This window comes from Urocitellus parryii, chromosome 3 (genome assembly GCF_045843805.1).
Source record: "Urocitellus parryii isolate mUroPar1 chromosome 3, mUroPar1.hap1, whole genome shotgun sequence".
NCBI lineage: Eukaryota > Metazoa > Chordata > Mammalia > Rodentia > Sciuridae > Urocitellus > Urocitellus parryii.
Window position 1 is genome coordinate 203,659,369 of NC_135533.1, and position 20,033 is coordinate 203,679,401.

The window sequence follows — 20,033 nt, forward strand, 5'->3', positions numbered from 1 at the left end:
AGCACCTATGGACACTGCTGCCGGCGAGGCTTGCTCTAGGTGCTGGGACTGAACGTGTCAGAAGTGAAGTAATCAGGTCCGAGGGGGTGGCTGGACACACAGCTATGGGGAAGAGTGACTGGACCTTTCCTACTCTGTTGGTAAAGGAGAGGCAATTTAGCTTTGGTCCAACGACTGAGTCAGATTTAACCAGGCAGAGACAGAGCTGGTTAAGTAGCTGCCACTGCAGATGCAGCTTCACTAGTGCCAAATGAGCTGTCCTGGTCCTTTCTTGGTCCCTCCTATGATAGGAAGGTCATTCCCTGGCACCACTCCTGCGCCCCCAGGAATCACATCTAATCAGCTGCCTTCAGGTGGTGACCACTGCCTGCCCTTCAAGGACATTCCCATCCCTGGAAGAGAGACCTCAAGTCCCAGGCAGAAGAGAGCTTAGTCTGAGCTCTGGGCAGTCCCCTACCTGTCTACACCCAGGGGACAGATACTGCCTGGACATTCCCTGCCCTTCCCCTCCATCTCCAGTCCTGCAACCATCAGCCTGTTCTCCAGGCTAGGAAACTGAGGGCTACACTGAGGAAGCTACTCCCTCAGCTTGCACTTGGCTGAGACAGCTTCAAGTTGAGTTTGCTCCAGGCCAGCCCTGTCCTTACACCTCCCAGAGGCCTGAGAGGGGGGGTGTCCAGGGAAGCAACTCAACTCTGCACTCTCTCTCACATTCTTGTTTCTGCCCACACAAGGAGCAAAGTCTGCTTGGGCCCCTTGCCCAACCACCCCCCTAGAATAGCCACATGGCCCCAGCTCTGCAGCCAGCCCAGTCCTTGGCAAACTGTGAGCAGTTTCCAGACAACTTGGCCCTTCCAGCACCTATCCCAGATACTTATTTTTTTTTTAATATTTTGTTGGTAATAAGAAAAAGTCACTCTCTGAACAGAACAGACGGTATTTTCTTTGTTCCCCACAATGTTCAGGCATTTCATGGCTTCAGGCCTGAGAACGAAGCCAAATCCTTTGCTTCCGCACATGCCTCGTGGAGTCAGAAGCAGCTGAGGAAACTGAGGCACAGAGATGGACAGCTGCTCCTGTGCTCCGCGAAGCTGGGGATCCAGGACGGGCAGCCCCAGAGAAGGACCCAGCCTGGTCCCGCCCCGTATCATAAACAGGTAACAGACCTCGTGGCCTCAGAAAGGAAGGAAGACACAGGTCAAAATCCCTCCAAGCCCTGGGACTTCAGAGGCTTCCTGGAGAAGGCAGGAGCCGAGCTGGAAGGACAGAGGAGCAGATGCTCGTGGAGAGGGCTTTCTGGGTGGAAGGATCTGCAAAGGCCCCGAGGGAGGAGAACTCAGATGGTGGCCTGGGAGTAAGTCTCCAAAGACAAATGACCTGGAATTCACCTACGAGTAATTGGAAGGTGGCTACCAGCTCAGGGACGTGACTCCCGCTGGGAGGAAACAGAAATAAAAGAAGAGGGGAGAGAGGACAAGCACAGAGGTCTCTGAGATGGAAAGCGGTGGGCGACCTCTGAGGAAGTCAGGAAATTTAAGGGTGAGGCTCCGAGCTCTGGGGAACCGCAGACCTTGGTCCCAAAGGGCCAAAGGGACTCTGCCCTCCAACCCAAAAGCAAGGTGTGACTTTGGAGAAGTTTCCAGAGAAACAGCAGCAACAGGATTCACAAGTGGGGCCCACTGGGGGGCTCAGGACTGAGGAGGCAGGTCTTGCTTAAGTTCTAGAAGGACCCGGCGAGTGTGGCAAGAGAGAGCTCCCTGTGATGAACACAGGCCTGAGGGGTCCCCAGGACTGGGGAGCCGGACTCTCCCAGCACTTGGCTTCTGGGAACATCTAACAACATATAACCTTAATAATGATTCAACCGTTCTTTTCTTTTTGGGGCTGGATAACAGGATTTCTGTTACTCAGACTGCCCTCCAACCTGGCTCAGCCTCCCCAGTAGCTGGAACTAACTACATTTTATCATTTATTTATTTATTTATTGCTGAGGAGGGATTCCAGGACCTCGCTTACTAGGCAAGGGCTCTGCCACTGAGTTATACCCCCAGATCCTTTGATGGCATTTTTTGGGGGAAGGATACCGGGGATTGAACTCAGGGGCATTCGACCACTGAGCCACACCCCCAGCCCAATTTTGTATTTCATTAGAGACAGGGTCTCACTGAGTTGCCTAGCACCTTGCTTTTGCAGAGGCTGGCTTTGAACTCGCCATCCTCCTGCCTCAGCTTCCTGAGCGGCTGGGATTACAGCAGTGCGCCACCGCAACGGGACATCGCTGACATTTTTTACTGGTGTCTTGAGGGAGAAAGAGGGAGACGGATACCCCCAATCAGGGCTGGGAGGGAGGACAGATAGAACAGTTTCTCTCCTGGTCCTACTTCCAGCCATCTCCCTGCCTAGGTCTCCAGTTTCCCGGCAACACCCATTGAGCTCTATTGTCTGCAGATCGTCAGAATGATTACTGCACCCCTCCATCCTCTCCAACTCCACTGGTGGGGGAAGGACCTGACCCCCATCACAGTTTGAAGGGGGTGATACCGGGCACGAGGGCAGAGGCAGCAAAAACCAGGACTGACCCTTAGAAGCCTATAGGAGAGTGAGGTCACATCTCTGATCAACTCTGTCCACCTGCTTCCTGTGCCTCCTCCAGCCTGGGTCTCTGCCTCATCCCGGATGTCCGTCCCTCTGTCTCTGTGTCCCCAGCTCCACCTCCTTCTCCCATCCCCTGGTCCTCCCCTCTTCGCTGCTTTTCCTCAGTCCCGGGGGTCCCCTTGCCCTCCACACCCCGGCCCTCCCTCTCCCTCCTCCCTCTCCTGCCCGCCGCCGAGGGCCGGCAGGGGGCGCAGCGGGGCGGCCTCCGCGGCCCCGGGAGGCGGGGCGGGCCGCGTCCGCGTCGGGACCGGCCGCGATGGGACCGGAGGCGGCGCGGGCGGCGGCGGCGGCGGCGCAGACAAAGGCGCGGGCGGTGCGGAGGGCGGCGCGGAGGGCGCGGGCCGGGGAACCAGGGAGTGAGCGGGGCGCCCGGCAGCGCCGAGTCAGCGCCGCCACGGGGGCCGCACCCGACGCGCGCCCGGACACTGGCGGGCGCCGACACAGCAGGGTGAGCCCGGCCGGCCATCCTGCGCCGGGAGCGCAGGGGCCGCCAAGCCCCAGGGCCGGGGAGAGGGTGCGGGGGACCCCGAAGTTCTGGGCTCGGGGCTGGGGGCGGCGCGAGGAGCTCTGAAGTTCCAGGGCTGGAGGAATCACGGGGGTCCCGAAGTTCCGGAGTCAGAGTCGGGGAGGGGACAGAGCGAGCGGTTCCAAAATTTCTGGCCCCGGCATTGAAGAAATCCGCCAACGGGTCCCCGAAGTCCCGGACCTGGGCTGGGAGAGCGGCGCAGAGGGGGTCCTCGAAGTTCCAGACCAGGGACTGGAGGGTTGGCAGGGGCCCCTGGAGTTCTGGAGTCGAGATCAGTGCCAAGGTCTCCAAAGTTCCGGACCCGGGGTTGCCGGAGGTAGCGCGGGGCGAGGGAGGGAAGACCCCGAAGTTTCGGACCTGGGTTGGAGGAGGCAGAAGAGATGTCCCCAAAGTTCTGGAACCGGAGTCAGGGCAGCGTTGCATGGATCGGGGAAGTTCCAGGGTCTGGGCGGCGCCTTACGAAGTTGGGGCGCATACGGGGTGCCCTCCTGACGCGGGTGGGACTGGATCCTGAATGAATATCAGGCCTCTGGACTGGGGCACTTGGGATGAGTTCTCGCCCCCAGCCCGATTGGGGGTTCCTGGGCTCTGCGAGGTGTTGGACCCCCCTTGGGGAACCCCGCGGCCCGCGGCGTCCTAGGCGCATGACTAGTTGGTGAGTAACTTTTCCCAAACGCTGCGAGTCGCGGCAGGAGCCGCAGGGCCGGAAGGGCCTGGGTTCCGGGGACCCCTTCAATCCTCAGCCCCTGTCAGGCTCAGGACCCGCCCCCAACCCAGGACTTAGCTGCCGCTCCTCCCCCACCTAGGGGCTCCGGTTTCAGACCCTGTGACCGGGATAGCAGCTGCCCAGGACAGGATGGGGGGGCATTCCCCCCTCTGACCTCGGAGGCGCCGGGCTGGGGGCCACCCCTCCCCCTCCTGGAGTCCTACTTCTCCAACCCCCTATTGGATCCCCTGCAGATCCCTGGGATGTAGGTTTGGGGACACCTGAGGACCAGGAAGTCTCCTTCCATCAGCATTGCTGGCTTCCTGGGACGGTGGCTATTGGAACCAACTGGGAGGCTGTGGAGCCCCCTTCTCCAGATCTTGAATGTGCTGGAAAGTACTGAGCAGGGTTATCCTTGGCCTTGCCACCCAGCCCAAGGGTGGAGAGGCTTCAATGGGGGAGCCCAGGAACCAGAATGATGAGAAGTTTATATTACATATTAGGGGCCACCTGTCTTCTCCAGAGCTGCCTCCTGCCCAGAATGTTGCGGGGCCTTCCCCAAATGGAGAAAGATGGGGTTCTTTCTCTCTGGTACCTACTGATTGTCATGCCTTTTTGATTAAAGTTCTATAAATGGTACACCTGGTGGTGTCCTGAGATTGGACCTGTTTGGCCTTCTCAGCCTAACCTGAGAAGACACTCACAGGACCCTCTGTCCCCAGGGGCCAAGCCAGCCACTCTTGCCACCCCTCTGGCTGCTCCTTAGAGCCCACCCAGCCCAGCCTGACCAATGTCCACAGCCAGGTAAGCTCCCACCTACCTTGTCCAGCCCTGAGCTCCTTGGAGGTGCTTATCCCCCACTGAGTCCCCTCTCCCCATTTAGGGAGCAGCCAATCTTCAGTACACGGGCACACGTGTTCCAGATTGACCCGGCCACCAAGAGGAACTGGATCCCTGCGGGCAAGCATGCACTTACCGTCTCCTATTTCTACGATGCCACTCGCAATGTCTACCGCATCATCAGCATTGGGGGCGCTAAGGTCGGCAGGGTCTGGGTGGGGTATAGGCACTAGAGCCCCAGGAGATAGGCCTGGGTCTGGTCACTGCCTTGCTGAGTGCTCTGGGAAACAAGGAACCCTGGCCCTTTCTTGGCCATCTCTTCCTCCTGAAATGGCTCAGAGCAGTGACCTCTGAAGCCCTAAGACAAAATGGTGCTCATTCATCCAGGAATTCATGTGCATTGTCATCAGGCCCTTCAACCTTGATCTCTGAATCCCCACAGGCCATCATCAACAGTACTGTTACCCCCAACATGACCTTTACCAAAACCTCCCAGAAGTTTGGGCAGTGGGCAGACAGCCGTGCCAACACAGTCTACGGCCTTGGCTTTGCCTCTGAGCAGCATCTGACTCAGGTAGGCGGCATGGGGGGAACAGAGGGGAGAGACAGGCCTGGGCCTAAGTCTTCACCTGGTCTCACTAGGGGACAGTGCACAGGACCTGGCCTCTGTGTACTCAGTGGCAGGTTGGGTACACAGAGCCAGGCACAGTGTTGCACACCTGTAATCCCAGCAGCTCAGGCGACTGAGACAGGAGGATTGCAAGTTCAAAGCCAGCCTCAGCAATTTAGCAAGGCCCTGTCTCAAAATAGAACATAAAAAGGGGCTGGAGATGTGGCTCAGTGGTTAAGCACCTCTCGGTTCAATCCTGGAAACAACAACAAAAAGAATAGGCACATAGAATTAGACAGGTAGGTGGCACATGCCAGTAATCCTAGATGCTGGGGAGGCTGAGGCAGCAGGATCACAAATTTGAGGCCAGCGTCAGCAACTTGGCGTGACCCTGTCTCAAAACTTAAAAAAAAAAATAAAAAATAAAGAAGGCTGGGGATGTAGCTTAGTGGTGGGCATCCTGGGTTCATTCCCTAGTTCTGGGGGGAAAAAAGATGAGCAAGAAGCCCCTTCTAGTTCCCTGGTTTGAATTCTGGTTCTGCTGGCCACTTGCTTCAATTTTAGGTACACCCTTGCCCTTAGGTCATCGCCCTGGTGCCTGGACTAGGGGTCCTTCCCCACTTTCCCAGCAGTACTCAGCTATTACCTCCCTTCTTCAGGATATTTTCTGTATCCATTGTTCTTTTTTTTTTCTTTTTATGATTAATGCTTCCTGTACCCTGAAGATTTTCTCTGTTTTATTCTAGAAGCATTATAATGTTCTTTTCAAGGTTAGGTCTTGAGTTAACTTCTGTGGGTGGTGCAAGGTAGGGCCAGAGGTTCATTTTATCCCCACATGAATATTAAGTTATTTTTAGGCATTTTGTTGTTGTTGTTGTTATTGTTTGTTTTGTTTACAGTGCTAGGGGATGGAATCCAGGGGGCTGCTTTTTGGTTGGTTGGTTGGTTGGTTGTACTGGGATTGCTTAAGCACTGAAACACACCCCAAACTCTTTTTATATTTTATTTAGAGACTGGGTCTTGCTAAGTTGCTTAGGGCTAAATTGCTGAGGCTGGCTTTGAACTTTCAATCCTCCTGCCTCAGCCTCCAGAGCCTCTGGGATTATAGGCATGTACCAGCTTGCCCTGCTCAGGGGTCTGTTTTTGAAAAGATAATTTTCCCCCAGTGAATTACACTGAATACCTTTGCATGAGTCTAATGGTGTGACTGTAAATAATTTTTAAAAAGTTTTTGTTTGGAGGTGTTGGGGATCGAACCCAGGGCCTTGCTCATGCTAAGCAGGTGCTCTACCACTGAGCCACACCCAGACCCGAAACATTTATTTATTTATTTATTTATTGAGATGGGGGTCTGCCTGTGCTGCCCAGGCTGGCCTCAAACTCCTGGCCTCAAACTCTTGTCTCAGCCTCCCAGGAAGCTAGGAATACAGGGCATGCCACCACACCTGGTTAAAAAAAAAAAAAAAAAAAAAAGGTTTAAACAAAGGGAACTTATTTTAAAATTAAAACAAAACAAACAAACGAAAAAACACTTTCTATCTTAACTGAAGAACAAGTTTAATTGCCAGAGCTAGGTGGTAAATGTAAACGATTGGCTTAATGAAAACTGGAAGCAGGTAATTACTCTCTGACTGTCCATGCCTCCCTCTCAGGGGCTCCAAGTGCAAGACCTCCTCTCTCTGTTATAAAGGAATGTTAACAGGTGTTAAAGAAAAGTCAGCACCAGCCAGAGGCTCTCCTTGTTGAAATAAGCCTGACAGAGAGGAAAAGAGAATCCCTTTCTTAATGTCTCTCAGTGTACTTACTGCCACCTCCGGGAACATCCCTCCCACCAGGGTACCCATTCTGCTCAAGGGGACAACATTTTCCAACCTGCCCCTTTCGGTTTGTGAGATAAGGGGGTATGCACAGTTCCTAAGGTCCCTTCCAAGGTAACAATGCTGGCAGTGGGTGGGAGTGACCTGGTGGGAGGCTGGAGAGGGGCTGGAGAGTTTGTTCACCTCTGCTTTCTGCCCCCCAGTTTGCTGAGAAGTTCCAGGAAGTGAAGGAAGCAGCAAGGTTGGCCCGGGAGAAATCTCAGGATGGAGGGGAGCTCACCAGCCCTGCCCTGGGGCTTGCCTCCCACCAGGTGAGCATTCCCTGCCCCTCCTCTTGGCATCTCTGAATCAGCCATGCACTGTGTGGTACCTAGGAGAAAATGCTCACAGATAACCCTAACAGTAGACCGTGGAGGCAGGCCTTGGGCCATGGAGCACATCTTAGGAGGTTTAGCTTGGCTTGGGCTCAAAATCAGCTCAGATGACAGAATTAATTGAAGATTGGAAGTTAAAATAGCTAAGGGGGGTGAGCAGATCAGCGATCTGTCTCTGGGCACTACCCCCATTCATTTATTTTCGGTATAATTTATTGAGCAGCTGCCGTGTGCCAGACCCGGGGCTGGGTACAGGGGTTTCAGAAATGAGAAAGTTGCTGGCTCTGTCCTCAGGGCTGCAGGCCCAGGCAGTGAGATTGCTCCGAAGATGCAAATTCCGCCTGGGGAGGGCTTCCTGCGCCGTTCTTAACAGTGTGTTGAAATTCTGTCCCAGGGAAGAGCAGTGCTCGAGGGAACAGCTTGGAGCAATTAGATTCTGGGCAGCGTTTAGCTTTGCAGATTGTGTATCAGGTTTTCAGGGGTTGGTGAAAGCCCAGTCGGGCAAGGTGGGAGGCTGGGAAGTCCAGTCCAGGGGTCATAGGGAGCCATAGAGGACGGGAGGGATGCGCCTAGATGCCAGTACTGGAAAGGACGTACTGGGGTCCGCAGGTCAATTCAGATTCTCTGACCCCAGTCATAACCGCAGGGACTTTCGCCCTGACCTCAACTATGACTTTCTAAGCCGTTCTTGACTGAAGCCAGCATTCACCGTCACCCGTCACCCCGCTTTCATCCTCACCTGCAGGTGCCCCCCAGCCCCCTCGTCAGCGCCAATGGCCCAGGCGAAGAGAAACTGTTCCGCAGCCAGAGCGCGGACGCCCCGGGCCCCACCGAGCGGGAGCGGCTAAAGAAGATGCTGTCGGAGGGGTGAGGGGCGGGGCCTAGGGAGCGGGCGGGGCGGGGCCTAGGGAGCGGGCGGGGCGAGGTGGGCGGGGCAGGGAGGAGGCGCTCGGGCTGTGGATCCGAGATGGGGAGGGGGAGGAGGCTGACCCAGATCCTGCCCGATCCCCAGCCGGACCACGCCTCCCCAGGGCGGGCTCCATCCCCCTCTCATCCGTTCTGGAGTCCTTCCTCCCTCATTCACGCCTCCTTACCCCGTTCTGGCCACGCCCCAGTGGGATGCTTCAAGTCTCCCATTCAGACGAGGTCCTGGGGCTAGTGTCACGTGTCTATTTTGACCCGGTCAGGGACAGAACTAAGCCTGCCCAGCGCCGCCTAATTCCCTAGCTCAGCGCTATTTGGGCCCCGCCCCGCTCCAGCCTAGCCCCGCCCCCAGCCTGGGGCTTATCTACCCCTGGTGCTGACCCCGGTTTCTCCACAGCTCGGTGGGCGAGGTGCAGTGGGAGGCCGAGTTCTTTGCGCTGCAGGACAGCAACAATAAACTGGCAGGCGCCCTGCGGGAGGCAAACGCCGCCGCAGCGCAGTGGAGGCAGCAGCTGGAGGCCCAGCGTGCAGAGGCCGAGCGGCTGCGGCAGCGGGTGAGGGCACCCTTCCCTCCCAGAGACACTGTCTGGCTCTGGCAACTGCAGAGGGGTTCCCAGTATGGCCGAATGACTTCAGCAGATCATTCCGGACCTCAATTTCTTGCTCTGTAAAATGGCTCTTGAGACTGAAAGCCTCAGAGGGTCCGTCATGCTCTAAAGTCCAAACTACCCGGAGGAGGGGTGGTACCACCTACCAAGAATAAGTAGGAGGCAGATTCTCCAGGGGCCTGGGGAGCAATGGGACAGCACACGCTGGGGTGTCGTGCTGAGCTTCCTGTGGGTGTAGGTGGCCGAGTTGGAGGCCCAGGCAGCTGCAGAGACAGCTCCTGTGGTGGAGAAGGAGGTGCCCAGTCAGTCGCTGGAGCAGCTGGAAGCCCTGGTGCAAACAAAGGACCAGGTGAGCACCAAGTGTGGTCCCTGAGCCCTGCCTTCCATCAGCTTCCCCTGTGGATCCAGGACCCCCAAACAGACCCTGGGAACCCTTCTCCCCTAGGAGATCCAGACGCTGAAGAATCAGACTGGTGGTCCTCGAGAGACCCCGGATGCCACAGAGCGGGAGGAGACCCAACAGAAGGTGCAGGTGTGTGGGGGTGCCAGGGTGTGGGGTGACGGAGAATGGGTATCCAACCCCTGGATAGGACAGACTTGGGGTCTATGTCCCTGAGCCTTAATTTCTTCATTTGTAAGTGGATCAGGACCATATCCATCTAACGTCATGAAGAATTGGGAAGTCTAGACCCACAGAATTCCCGACACTTAGTAGGTGCTTTATAAACAACAGTAATTAGTTTCATATCTGTCCTTCATTCAAAGCACTTTCTCAGTCCTTGCTAATTCCATTGCTTAACCCCATCAAATCTTCAAAATGCTCTGGCCTGAGGTCACAGAGACTGCATTTGAACCCAGGTCTGGCAGGCTTAGCTTTCACTGGAGTCTTTGAGAAATGTTCATGGGGTACTTCCTATGTGCCCAATACATGGAGATATTAAAGGGGCTGGTGCCTCCCAAAGATTCCTGGGGAGAAAAGTTGGGGAAGTGATCCCTATCATCTTCTGGGAACACAGCATATGCAAAGGCCCTGAAGTGTGAAGAAAGCCAGAGTGTTTAAAGAACTGCAAGGCTCAAAAAGGCTGAGTGGGAATGAGCAAGGAAAGGAGAGCCCCAGCACACCCCTAGGAATGTGCATTTATTTCTAGTGTCTCGAGAGTCATAGGAGGGCTTTAAGTGGAGGAGAACCACAATTGGTTCTATGATGCTCAAGATGGCTGGGGACAGGGCTGGGGATGTGGCTCAAGCGGTATCGTGCTTGCCTGGCATGCGTGCGGCCCGGGTTCGATCCTCAGCACCACATACAAAGATGTTGTGTCCGCCGATAACTAAAAAATAAATATTAAAAAATTCTCTCTCTCACTCTCTCTTTAAAAAAAAAAGATGGCTGGGGACAGGGAGTGCTGGGCAAAGCAGAGGTGCCGAGAGGCGGCTGTGAGACAAACAGGTCCCAGCCCAGCGCCCTCAGATGCTGGGTACCCAGTCAGGGCTGATGACCCTTGAGACTTGTTGGGGTCCCCAACTCTACTACCCTGTCCCCACAGGACCTGGAGACACGCAACGCAGAGCTGGAGCACCAACTGCGGGCCACAGAGCGCAGCCTGGAAGAGGCCCGGGCCGAGCGGGAGCGGGCGCGGGCCGAAGTGGGCCGGGCCGCACAGCTGCTGGACGTCAGGCTGTTTGAGCTGAGCGAACTCAGAGAAGGCCTGGCCCGCCTGGCGGAGGCTGCGCCCTGAGCAGAGCTGGGTCTCAGGGGCTGGTTCTACTAAAGGATCCCCACGTGGGGTGAGGCTGGGGCTCAGGCGGCACAGGCGGGCCTGTTTGCCCTGGCAGGGACCAGGGAGCCTGACTCGGCCTGGCCATGGCCACTCACAGCATGGGGCCTGTTTTTGAGCTTTTCATTGTGTAGAATTTCTAGAACCCACGGGCATGTGCTGGTGCCCAGATTACATTTCTAAGTGTGACTGTGCGTGTGTGGTGTGTAGGCACCAGACCCGTCGCCCCCCCTTTACCTGCCTCCTCCAGGATGGATCCTGGCTGCCCTGCATCCCTGTGGTGATCCCAAAGCCCTTTTGCCGGTGAGAGGCATGTCCAGGTCACATATCCTGGAGCCTGCTCTGCCTGGCGCCTCTGCCTCAGTCCCCTTGGGCTTAGCCATGTTGTTTGGCCAACCGGTGTCTGTATAGGGGACTGAACCGAGCTACATCCCCAGTCCTTTTTAAAGTTTTTTACTTTACAACTGGGTCTTACTAAGATGCTGAGGCTAGACTCAAGCTTGCAATCCTCCTGCCTCAGTCTCTTGAGTTGCTGAGATTATAGGTGTGCACCAACTTTGGCCTTAGGTGGCCCCTGGTTAAATCTCCCTCACTCTGGCCACAACCTCCAGATGTGGGCAGCCAGGGAGAATCCTAGAAAACAGCTTAGGCACAAGGTGATCACACCAAAATCTCCTGGCTAGATTTGAAATGGTGCAGTTGCTAAGCCCATGTGCTCAGTTAGGAAACTGAGGACCAGAGAAGGGGCTTCACAGACCCAAGGTCAAGTGTCTGGAACGGCTGGGCCTGCTGGAGGGGTTGAAGAACTGGGGTAGGTGCAACAAGTTTTGGGGGACTTGAGAGAGGCAGACAGAAGCATCCCACCTGTCCTGCCCTCATTTCTAAGTCAGGCTGAGAAAAGCTGAAAGACCCATTTATTGAGTGCCACTATCCACGGAATGCTGTGCCTGGGGGCGCCTGTGCCACGGTGCGGAATTTGTGGAGCAGGGTTCCGCCTCAGTGCTCCTTCCTCCTCTGCAGCCTGACTCCTGGCCAGGGCCCTGGGAAAGGGCCAGCTGGGGCTTCCGGACAAAGGAGTGGGGACTGCATGATGTAGGTGTCCATGACTTCCACTGAGGGGAGTCCCTCAGACCCTCAGCTCAATAAGCAGTCCCAGACTGGGCAGGAGGGGCCATGGTGAACTCAGGCCGGGCCCTGGGTCGGTGCTGGGGCTGTGTGGGACCCAGGCTGGGCCCGGGGTGGACGTCCCCTGCGGCCAGCCCTGCTGGCCTTCTGTCGCTGGAGCGTGTGTTCCACCTTCTCCTTGAAGCGCCGGTTCTTCTGCTTGATCTTGGCCAGCTCTGCCTTGCGCTTCGCCTCCAGGTCGGGGTCCTGGCATGGGGAGGACCAGCAAGTGGCTGAGCTGGATGCCCCCACCTGGGGACCCTCGTCACCACCTGCCAGCCTGGCACTCACCTTCCCCTCCAGGATCAGTTGCTTCCGCTTGTTGATCTCCTTCTTTTCGTCAAAGTGGGCCGCCTCCAGTTTCTAGTGGGGGAGGAAGAGATGGTCACAGCTTCCGTCTTGAAGGGGACAGCCAGGCCTGAAGTGCAGGCAGCCCCACCCGACACTCACGATCTCACACTCCCTCCGCACGACGTTGACCTGTGTGAGGATCTGCAGCACCTTGGCCTCCTCCACCGACAGTTCCTCCAGCTGCTTCTCTGTGGGGACAGCGGTCAGGGAGGTAGTGAGTTCCCTGGAGAAGGGGTACACAAGCTACCCAGGGTTGTGTCAGGTATAGAGGTACAGACACAGCAGATACTGGTGTCAGCAATACTATGACCTGGAATACTGTGGCCCTCTGTATGTCACATTCTGCACCTGCAGATCCAACCAGTTGTGGGTGGAAAATATTCAGAAAAAAGAAAACTGCACAGACAGCTTCTTTCTGTGGTGCTGGTGATGAAGCCCAGGGCCATGAACATGCTCAGCAAGCGCTCTACCACTGGGCTACACCCCCAGCCCAGACTATTCCTTGTCTTTAGTCCCTAAATAATACAGGACAACAACCACTTCCACAGCAACCGCATTGCACTAAGTACTCCAGGTCATCTAGTGACAACATGAAGTCTGCGGGAGTAAGGGTGGTGACCCCTAGGGCAGACTAGGACAACTGAACTGCGTGTACCAGGTGGGGAGGGTCTAGCAAACAATGCACCACTTTCTAGATGGGACTGGAGCATCTGTGCATTCTGGTATCCATGGGGGTCCAGGAACTAAACCTTTCCCACAGAAACCAAGTGACAATTGGATTCATTTCTTGGACTCAATGTCCTTTCAAGTCAAAGATGGGTGTGACAGTAGACATCTATAGGATCGCTGAGATCTAGTAGTTCATGGCTGGTCTGGGCAACCCGGTGAGATCCCATCTCATTACAAATTAAAAAAAAAAAAAAAAGTGAAGGCTTCTGACTTTGAGGACGGTGTGCACAGCACCTGGGGATGCTGCAGCCAGTGGTTCTGCTCAGGCCACGGTAAACCACAGCGAGGGGCTCAGCAGGCCCAGGCCTGCCACAGTGGGTGGTCTCTGGTCTCAGGGACCATCGCCACACTCCGGTCTGAAACTAAAGTCCACTCCCACTAGACACAGTGTCAGCAGACGACGGTCCTGTGGGGAGCTTCTTTTGACAATGGCAAAAGCAACATGTGGGATGCTCACAGGGGGACGCACAGGTGATCTGCTCTGGAAGCAGCCTGCAGGGGTAGATGGGGCAGACAATGCCACCCAAAGGTGCCCGAGTCCCTGCCCCACTCACTGATTTGTTCCTCAATGGCGTGTACCAGGTGGATGTCATATTGTGTCACCAGCGTGATGGCCTGTCCCTGCCGCCCTGTAGGGACATACCTCAGTTATAGGACGTGGAACCAACAAAGGCAGGTCCTGACAGCCAGGCACCTCTGGGCTCCCCTTGCAAGGTGCAGAATAAGGGCTCCGTGGGGAAAGGACCAGCTCAGAGCACGGGGGCTCGCCCTGTGCTGGGCCTGTGTAGAGGGTGGGACTGTCCTAGGGGAGCCACCAGACATGGAGAGGTGGTTCTCCTGCCAGCCTGGCCTGACATGAGGGCAGGTGACATGGCTGCCAGGGAGCTCAGGCCGTATGTCAGGTATTAGCCCTGATGAGCCTCAGCCTGGATCTCTATACTCCAGTTTCTGCTTCCGGTATCTAGGATGGTGACTAGAGCTGACCTGGTGGCTGGTAAAGTCCATCAGCCTCGCAACAGCCTGAAACAGGCACCACCGTTCTCGTTACCCACCATAGTGGGACCCAAGCAGTGGATGCAACCTGCTCCAAGCCACAGGTCACCCCAGGAATCCTACCCCCCAGCCCCAGGAGTGAGAATCTCATGAACACGGTGCCCCTCCAGGACAGTGCTGGGAGGCAGACACTGGGTGTCTCCTTGGTCCTTCCTCCAGGATCACTCGGGAGGGCTGACCCTAGAGACCAGCTCTTGAGGGCAGCGTCCTACCTGCCAGGGCTCTCCATCTACTTGCTGCTGGGTCCCAAACAGTAGCCCTGATATGAAAGGGCCCTTGAGTGAGGCCACACAAGTGGCAGGGACTAAGGCAGTATGTGCCTTTGCTGTTGCCTTTTTTTTTTGTGTGTGGTGCTGGGTTAGAATCCAGACCTCACTTCTGCAAGGCAAGAGCTCTACCACCAAGACACGCCCCAGAACCTGCCTTTGGTTTTGCAGATGGCTCTAACCTACTGCCTCTGACCTGTGAGCTCTAGCTCACCTATATCCCACTAGCATACCATTTTGGCTCCTCGGCATCTGGGGAGGCTAGGGGGACGGCGTCCATAGGTTGCCCACCTTGTCTGCTAACCCTGCCCACCTGCTCACCTGCACGGGCTGTCCGTCCGACTCGGTGGATGTAGATCTTGGGAAGTCCAGGGGTGTTGTGGTTGATGACCACCTGCACTGTGGGGATGTCCAGGCCCCTGTAGGCACAGGCCAGTCACACCCACTGTCCCAAGTGGGGAAACTGAGGCTTAAACCCCTGCCAGGGTTACTCATGACCAAGACTAGGCTCCCTGACCCTCCTTGGGGCCTTGGCTGCCACTGGAGAGGAAATACCCTGGGCAGGGGGTGAAGCATGGACCTGGGTGTTGCTCACCGAGAGGCCACATCTGTGGCAATCAGGATCCGGTATATGCTGGATTTGAACTTCGCCAGAGCAGCAAAACGTTCTTTCTGCACGGTGTTGGGAAGAAATTTGTGAGTGGGTTGGGGAGGGCTTGTATGTGAGGACCAGGGACAGGGTAGAAACAGGTCAGCTCCTACCCTCAGGGGCTCACAGCCAGTAAGGGTGGGGACCCCTAGGGCAGACTAGGACAGCTGAACAATGGGAGAGACAGACATGAGGCCAGGGAAAGAAAGCAGCAGGAAGTGGGTTCTGGGCAGAGCATGGGCAAAGGCTGGAGGCTGGGAAGTGCAGCCATCGAGTCCCGCACCTGTTTCATCATGGAGTGCAGAGCCACTGTGGGGAAGCTGAACTTACGCAGCATCATACACAGGATTTGGCAGGTCCTGGTGGGAAAGATGTGACTGTCAGTTCTTCCTGCTCTGGGTCCTGGGACAGTGATCCCGCCCCAACCCACCCAGAGACACCAAGCAAGGTAACCCTGTGCCACTCAGAAATGAGAAAAAATACAGGGGCCTAGAGGTCCCGCCTGCCTGCCAGACTCTCTGCTGACCCTTCCCTGGGCCTGAAGTGATAACTGGCCTGGAGAGTTAGGGGTGCGGCTCACGGCAGAGTGCTGGCCAGCGTTTTCCCCGGGTTCCATCCCTAGGACTGCACACACGCGCACACACACTGTGCCCTGGGACTGCTGCTCATTTCTGAACAAGCAGACTCCTGTTCTTTCGGTTAGGACCACAAGGGCTGGGAAACTAGAAACTGAGCCACCATCACAGGAGGGCATAGACTCCCCAAGGGGACTGATAGAGGGTAACAGCTAAAAGATGGATGGAAAGAAACAACTGGTGTCTGGGCTGGTGTAGCTCGGAGGTGGTGCCCATGCTTATCCACGGGAGCCTGAGCTCAGTCTCTAGTGCTTGCCAACCTCACAGAAAGTGATCCCATCCCGTGAGCTGCTGGGTACTGCTGTGCCTGACAGTCACTCTGTATCCAAACTTTTCTCCTGGGAGCCAGTTCATCTGGACTGTTCTGAGTCCTGTTCTTCTAGCCCATGCTGGAATAGCCCACAGCCTCTTGATCATGCCCCAAATAGCTCAAAAGAGGAGCCAGTGTGAAGTGCCCATAGGAGCCTCAGTTAATTGTCACAGCTTCCGACCCGAGGGTCTGGAGGCCCAGGTAAGCCTGGTGACACCCTCGGCCATAACAACTAGGCTGCTGAGATAGGTCTGCAAGGTTTCCTGAGCCTTCCATACAAGATGGGGCTGAGCCCCTCTCCCAAAAATCTTCCAATCTGAGCTAAGGCGGGGAGAGACCAGCCTGGCTGTGTGTCCCAAGCCTGTGACTCTGGGCCACCTCTAAAGAAGGGCTGTGGCAGGGAGGCAGGCCCCGCCCCCACACTCACTTGCACGTGTTGGTGAAGATGATGATGGACCAGTCCTCGTGCTCGTCCTGGAAGGTCTGGATCAGGTGCACCAGGTATGCATCCTTGACCTTCTCAGGCACCAGCAGGTAGCGCTGGTCCAGCTGCTCCACAGTGCGCACCCTGGGGATGGAAGCCACCAGTTTCCCCTTCTGTCCAATGGGGCTGCTGCCTGCCCTGCCTCCGACCTTGCCTGCCCAACAGTGGTCAGGGACTCACGGGGCCTGTGCCTCCCAGAAGAAGGGCTGGTTGGTGGCCAGGCCTTGCAATTCCTTGAGCGTGTCTGTCAGTGTGGCGCTGAAGAGCAGAGTCTGCCTGCGGGCGGGTACGGCTGCCAGGATGGTTTCCAGGTCCACTGTGAAGTCGGTGCAGCCCTGCTCCAACAGCCGGTCTGCCTCGTCCATCACCTGCAGTGTCCGTGGGGCAGGAGGTGGAAATGGGGTCCGGGTGCTAGCTGTGGCCCCAGGCCTGTCCTGTTCTGTCCTTCCCCAGCCTGCCTCTTCCCAAGGTGTGGACATGAGCTCTGAGGCGCTCTCCTCTAGGTCTCAGCACGAGGGCACCTCCTCAGTCAGACCTTGCCCTCCTTATCCTCACTAGTACTGGCTTCTCTCTTTTTGGTCCCTGAGTGGGCCTTGTCACTATTTCTAGCACTTTACTAAACAATCCATGTGGCCCCTGTTTCCCAGATAGATGGAACAGTGCTCCTGGCTCCATCCCATGCCCAGAGGACCCAAAGTCAGTGAGCATAGCTGGGGCGGCTCACCAAGAAGCGAATTTTCTTTATGTGGAAGGTGTTAGAGCTGCGGAGGTGGTCAGCTAGGCGTCCTGGAGTGGCAATGACCACATGTGGTTTCCTAGAGAGTTCCAGTGCCTGGGTCACCATGTCTGGGGGTGGAGGGCGACAGGTGAGGCTGGGTGGAAGATCTGTAGCTGTGGGGCTCCCATGCCCAGAAACCACCAGCCCCAGTACCCATTCCACCGACGATGATGCAGTCTTTCAGACCCAGGGGCTTCCCCAGCACCCGGAACTGCTCCGCAATCTGGTAGGCCAGCTCCCTGTGGGCAGGAAGGGGCCACACTGGGTCAGGTAGCAGTTCTGTGCCTCTCATTCCCAACACCATCCCCAGAGTTCCTCCCTGAGCCCCTGGCTTCCTATCTCTCCCTCTACTGTTTATACGCAAAGGCTCTGAGGCTGAGTACTAGAGCCTGTTGTGGGCTCATTCCAGAACATCCCATGATGATCCCCCTGCTAGTCCAACCTAAAATGGCCTTGGCATCTCCCCCTCCGCAAAACTTATACCTTCTCCTGTGTCCTTTTCTCAGTAATGTTGGTCAACACTACTCAGTCGCCCAGAGACCCAACCAGCAGCCTCCTCTCCTCTGGGCCAGTCAGTCTCCAGGGCCTGTGTCTGCCAGCCCTTGCTCTGCTCAGGCCTTTTCCTGAGCAGAAAAGGCCATTTCCTGGCCCCCTTCCTTGCTCAATCCTGTTTACATACCCTGAGAATCAATTCTAACCCCCTGCTTAACATTTAAGGCTTTCTCAAGCTGGTTCTAACATGCCCAGCTCCTAGAACCCTTTGTGTTCCCTGTTTCTCTCATACTTCTGCATGCAGGGCCCTCTGCCTAGAATGCTTTTCTATTCATTTGGCTGTATTGACTGCGGGCAGCTCCCATTTGGCCAGTACTTGCCCTGGTCAAGCTCTATGCTGAGAACTTTTCATAAACACCTGTTCATAAAACCTGTTCTGTTGAATTCTGTAGCACTCATAATTTTTGTCCCATGGGCAAAGTGCAGCTCAGAGAAGTAAAGGCACTTGTCCAGGAGAACACAGGTGGTTAACTCACATGCAAGGGGCTTGATGGGAGGCTCACCTGGTGGGTGTCAGGACAAGGCAGAAGATGCCATAAGGATCCTCAGACAGCTTCTGCAAGATGGGCAAGACAAATGCTGCTGTCTTGCCACTTCCTGTCTTGGCACAGCCTAAGCAGTCCCGACCTGCACAGAGGGCAAAGCAATATAAACACACTCCAGGTGAACACAGCTAGTCCCTTGGGCACATCCGGCATAGTCCAGAAGGGCTAATGTATGTTTGTTCATTTATTTAACAGGACTAGGGATGGAACCCAGGGCCTTGTGCATGCCAATCAAGTGCTCTTCCACTGAGTCCCCCCAACAATGGCTAACACTTAATGATCAGTCACTCTGCACCCACTATGCCTTTTCCACCAGGCAACTGACAAATCTTAGCAAAGAGAGACTGCTATTGTCACTATCTAATAGAAGAGGAAACTGAATCTCAGAGCCTTACCCAGGACATACAACTGGTAAGTAGCAGGCTCAACGGGAACCTATATCCCACTGGCCCAAGATGGTGAAGATGTTGCTGACCACCACCTAACTGACTCTTTTCTGAATTATCTGAGGTCGAGAAGCCCAGAATTCCCCTCCTTGAACTGCATCCTATATTCCCCATTGATTCATTAATATTTGTTTACTTAATCTCTCAATTTGTCACATCTTAGGTTTCCTGTGACATCTCCTTTTTTAAAACAAGTTCTTTTTAAAAAATATTTTTAGTTTTAGATGGATACAATACTTTATTTTTTATGTGGTGCTTAGGATTTAACACAGTGCCTCACATGTGCTAGGCAAGTGCTCTACCACTGAGCTACAATCCCAGCCCCCTCCCTTTTTGAGATGGGGGTCTATGGTCCCCTGGCTGGCACTGAATTTGCAATCCTCTTGATTTGGACTCTACAGTTATTGGGACTGGGTTTACAGACATATGACACTGTGAACAGCAGCCGTGAATATCACTTTAATGGAAAAACTAAGTTGGCGGTAGCGCACACCTGTAATCCCAGAGGCTCAGAAGGCTGAGGCAGGAGAATCACGAGTTCAAAGCCAGCCTCAGCAACTTAGCGAGGCCCTAAGAAACTCAGAGAGAACCTGTCTCAAAAAAAAAAAAATTGGGTCACAGGGCTGGGGTTGTAAAAGAGCGCCCGCCTAGCATGTGCAATGCGCTGGGTTCCATTCTCAGCACCACATAAAAATAAATAAAATGAAGGTACTGTATCCAACTACAACTAAAGAAAAAAACAAGTTTGAGTCAGAAGACCGAGAAGAGTAGTCACAGGACCAGGGAGTTTCACTTGCAAAGTGAAAATAATGCCACCTCTGCCACCTTTTCATAGTATTACAATCAGTTGTTCATCAACCTTTCCCGTGCTAGGTTAAGAAAGTTTCAGAAGCGACATCACTTGTGTGCGTCCACAGCGAGTCAGTGGAGCACGCTAAACGTCAACACTGCCCAGCAAGCGTCTGGAATCCAGGCTCATCCTAACACCTCGCTTCGTGCGACCTGCCTGGGCAAAGAAGAGAAGGGTGGAGAAAAGAGAGGAGACGACTTCGAGGGAAGCTACCGGGCCACTCACCCTCCAGAATGGCGGGAATACAACCGAGCTGCACGGGAGTGGGCTGCTTCAAACCTAGCTGCCGACATTGTTCCACGAGCCACGATGACAACCCAAGCTCCGCGAAGCCGGCCATCCTAGTTGCCAGCCTTAGGGCCCATGTGATCCGCACTTCCGGCGGG

General features: G+C 55.3%; 2 protein-coding genes across 3 annotated transcripts; one reads left to right on the forward strand and one right to left on the reverse strand.

Moving 5' to 3' along the window:
• Nucleotides 1-2,951: 2,951 nt before the first annotated feature.
• On the forward strand, nucleotides 2,952-11,022 carry Homer3 (homer scaffold protein 3). Its single transcript, XM_026389846.2, has 10 exons — nucleotides 2,952-3,103; nucleotides 4,610-4,691; nucleotides 4,771-4,927; nucleotides 5,170-5,301; nucleotides 7,358-7,465; nucleotides 8,274-8,395; nucleotides 8,850-9,006; nucleotides 9,299-9,409; nucleotides 9,506-9,592; nucleotides 10,605-11,022. Exons 2-10 carry the CDS (start codon nucleotides 4,678-4,680, stop codon nucleotides 10,794-10,796), a joined length of 1,080 nt encoding a protein of 359 aa, XP_026245631.1. The 5' UTR covers nucleotides 2,952-3,103; nucleotides 4,610-4,677; the 3' UTR covers nucleotides 10,797-11,022.
• Ddx49 (DEAD-box helicase 49) lies at nucleotides 10,007-19,997 on the reverse strand. 2 transcript variants are annotated; one of them, XM_077796324.1, is made up of 14 exons: nucleotides 19,873-19,997; nucleotides 18,310-18,433; nucleotides 17,408-17,493; nucleotides 17,201-17,322; nucleotides 16,657-16,844; nucleotides 16,420-16,560; nucleotides 15,331-15,406; nucleotides 14,994-15,070; nucleotides 14,720-14,817; nucleotides 13,634-13,708; nucleotides 12,450-12,538; nucleotides 12,291-12,362; nucleotides 12,132-12,206; nucleotides 10,007-10,388 (listed from the first exon to the last, which is right to left on the reverse strand). In XM_077796324.1, exons 1-14 carry the CDS (start codon nucleotides 19,985-19,987, stop codon nucleotides 10,269-10,271), a joined length of 1,458 nt encoding a protein of 485 aa, XP_077652450.1. In that variant the 5' UTR covers nucleotides 19,988-19,997; the 3' UTR covers nucleotides 10,007-10,268. The 2 variants fall into 2 exon arrangements, with proteins under 2 accessions (XP_077652450.1, XP_026245630.1); XM_026389845.2 differs by lacking the exon at nucleotides 10,007-10,388 and having other exon boundaries at nucleotides 11,733-12,206.
• Nucleotides 19,998-20,033: the final 36 nt, after the last annotated feature.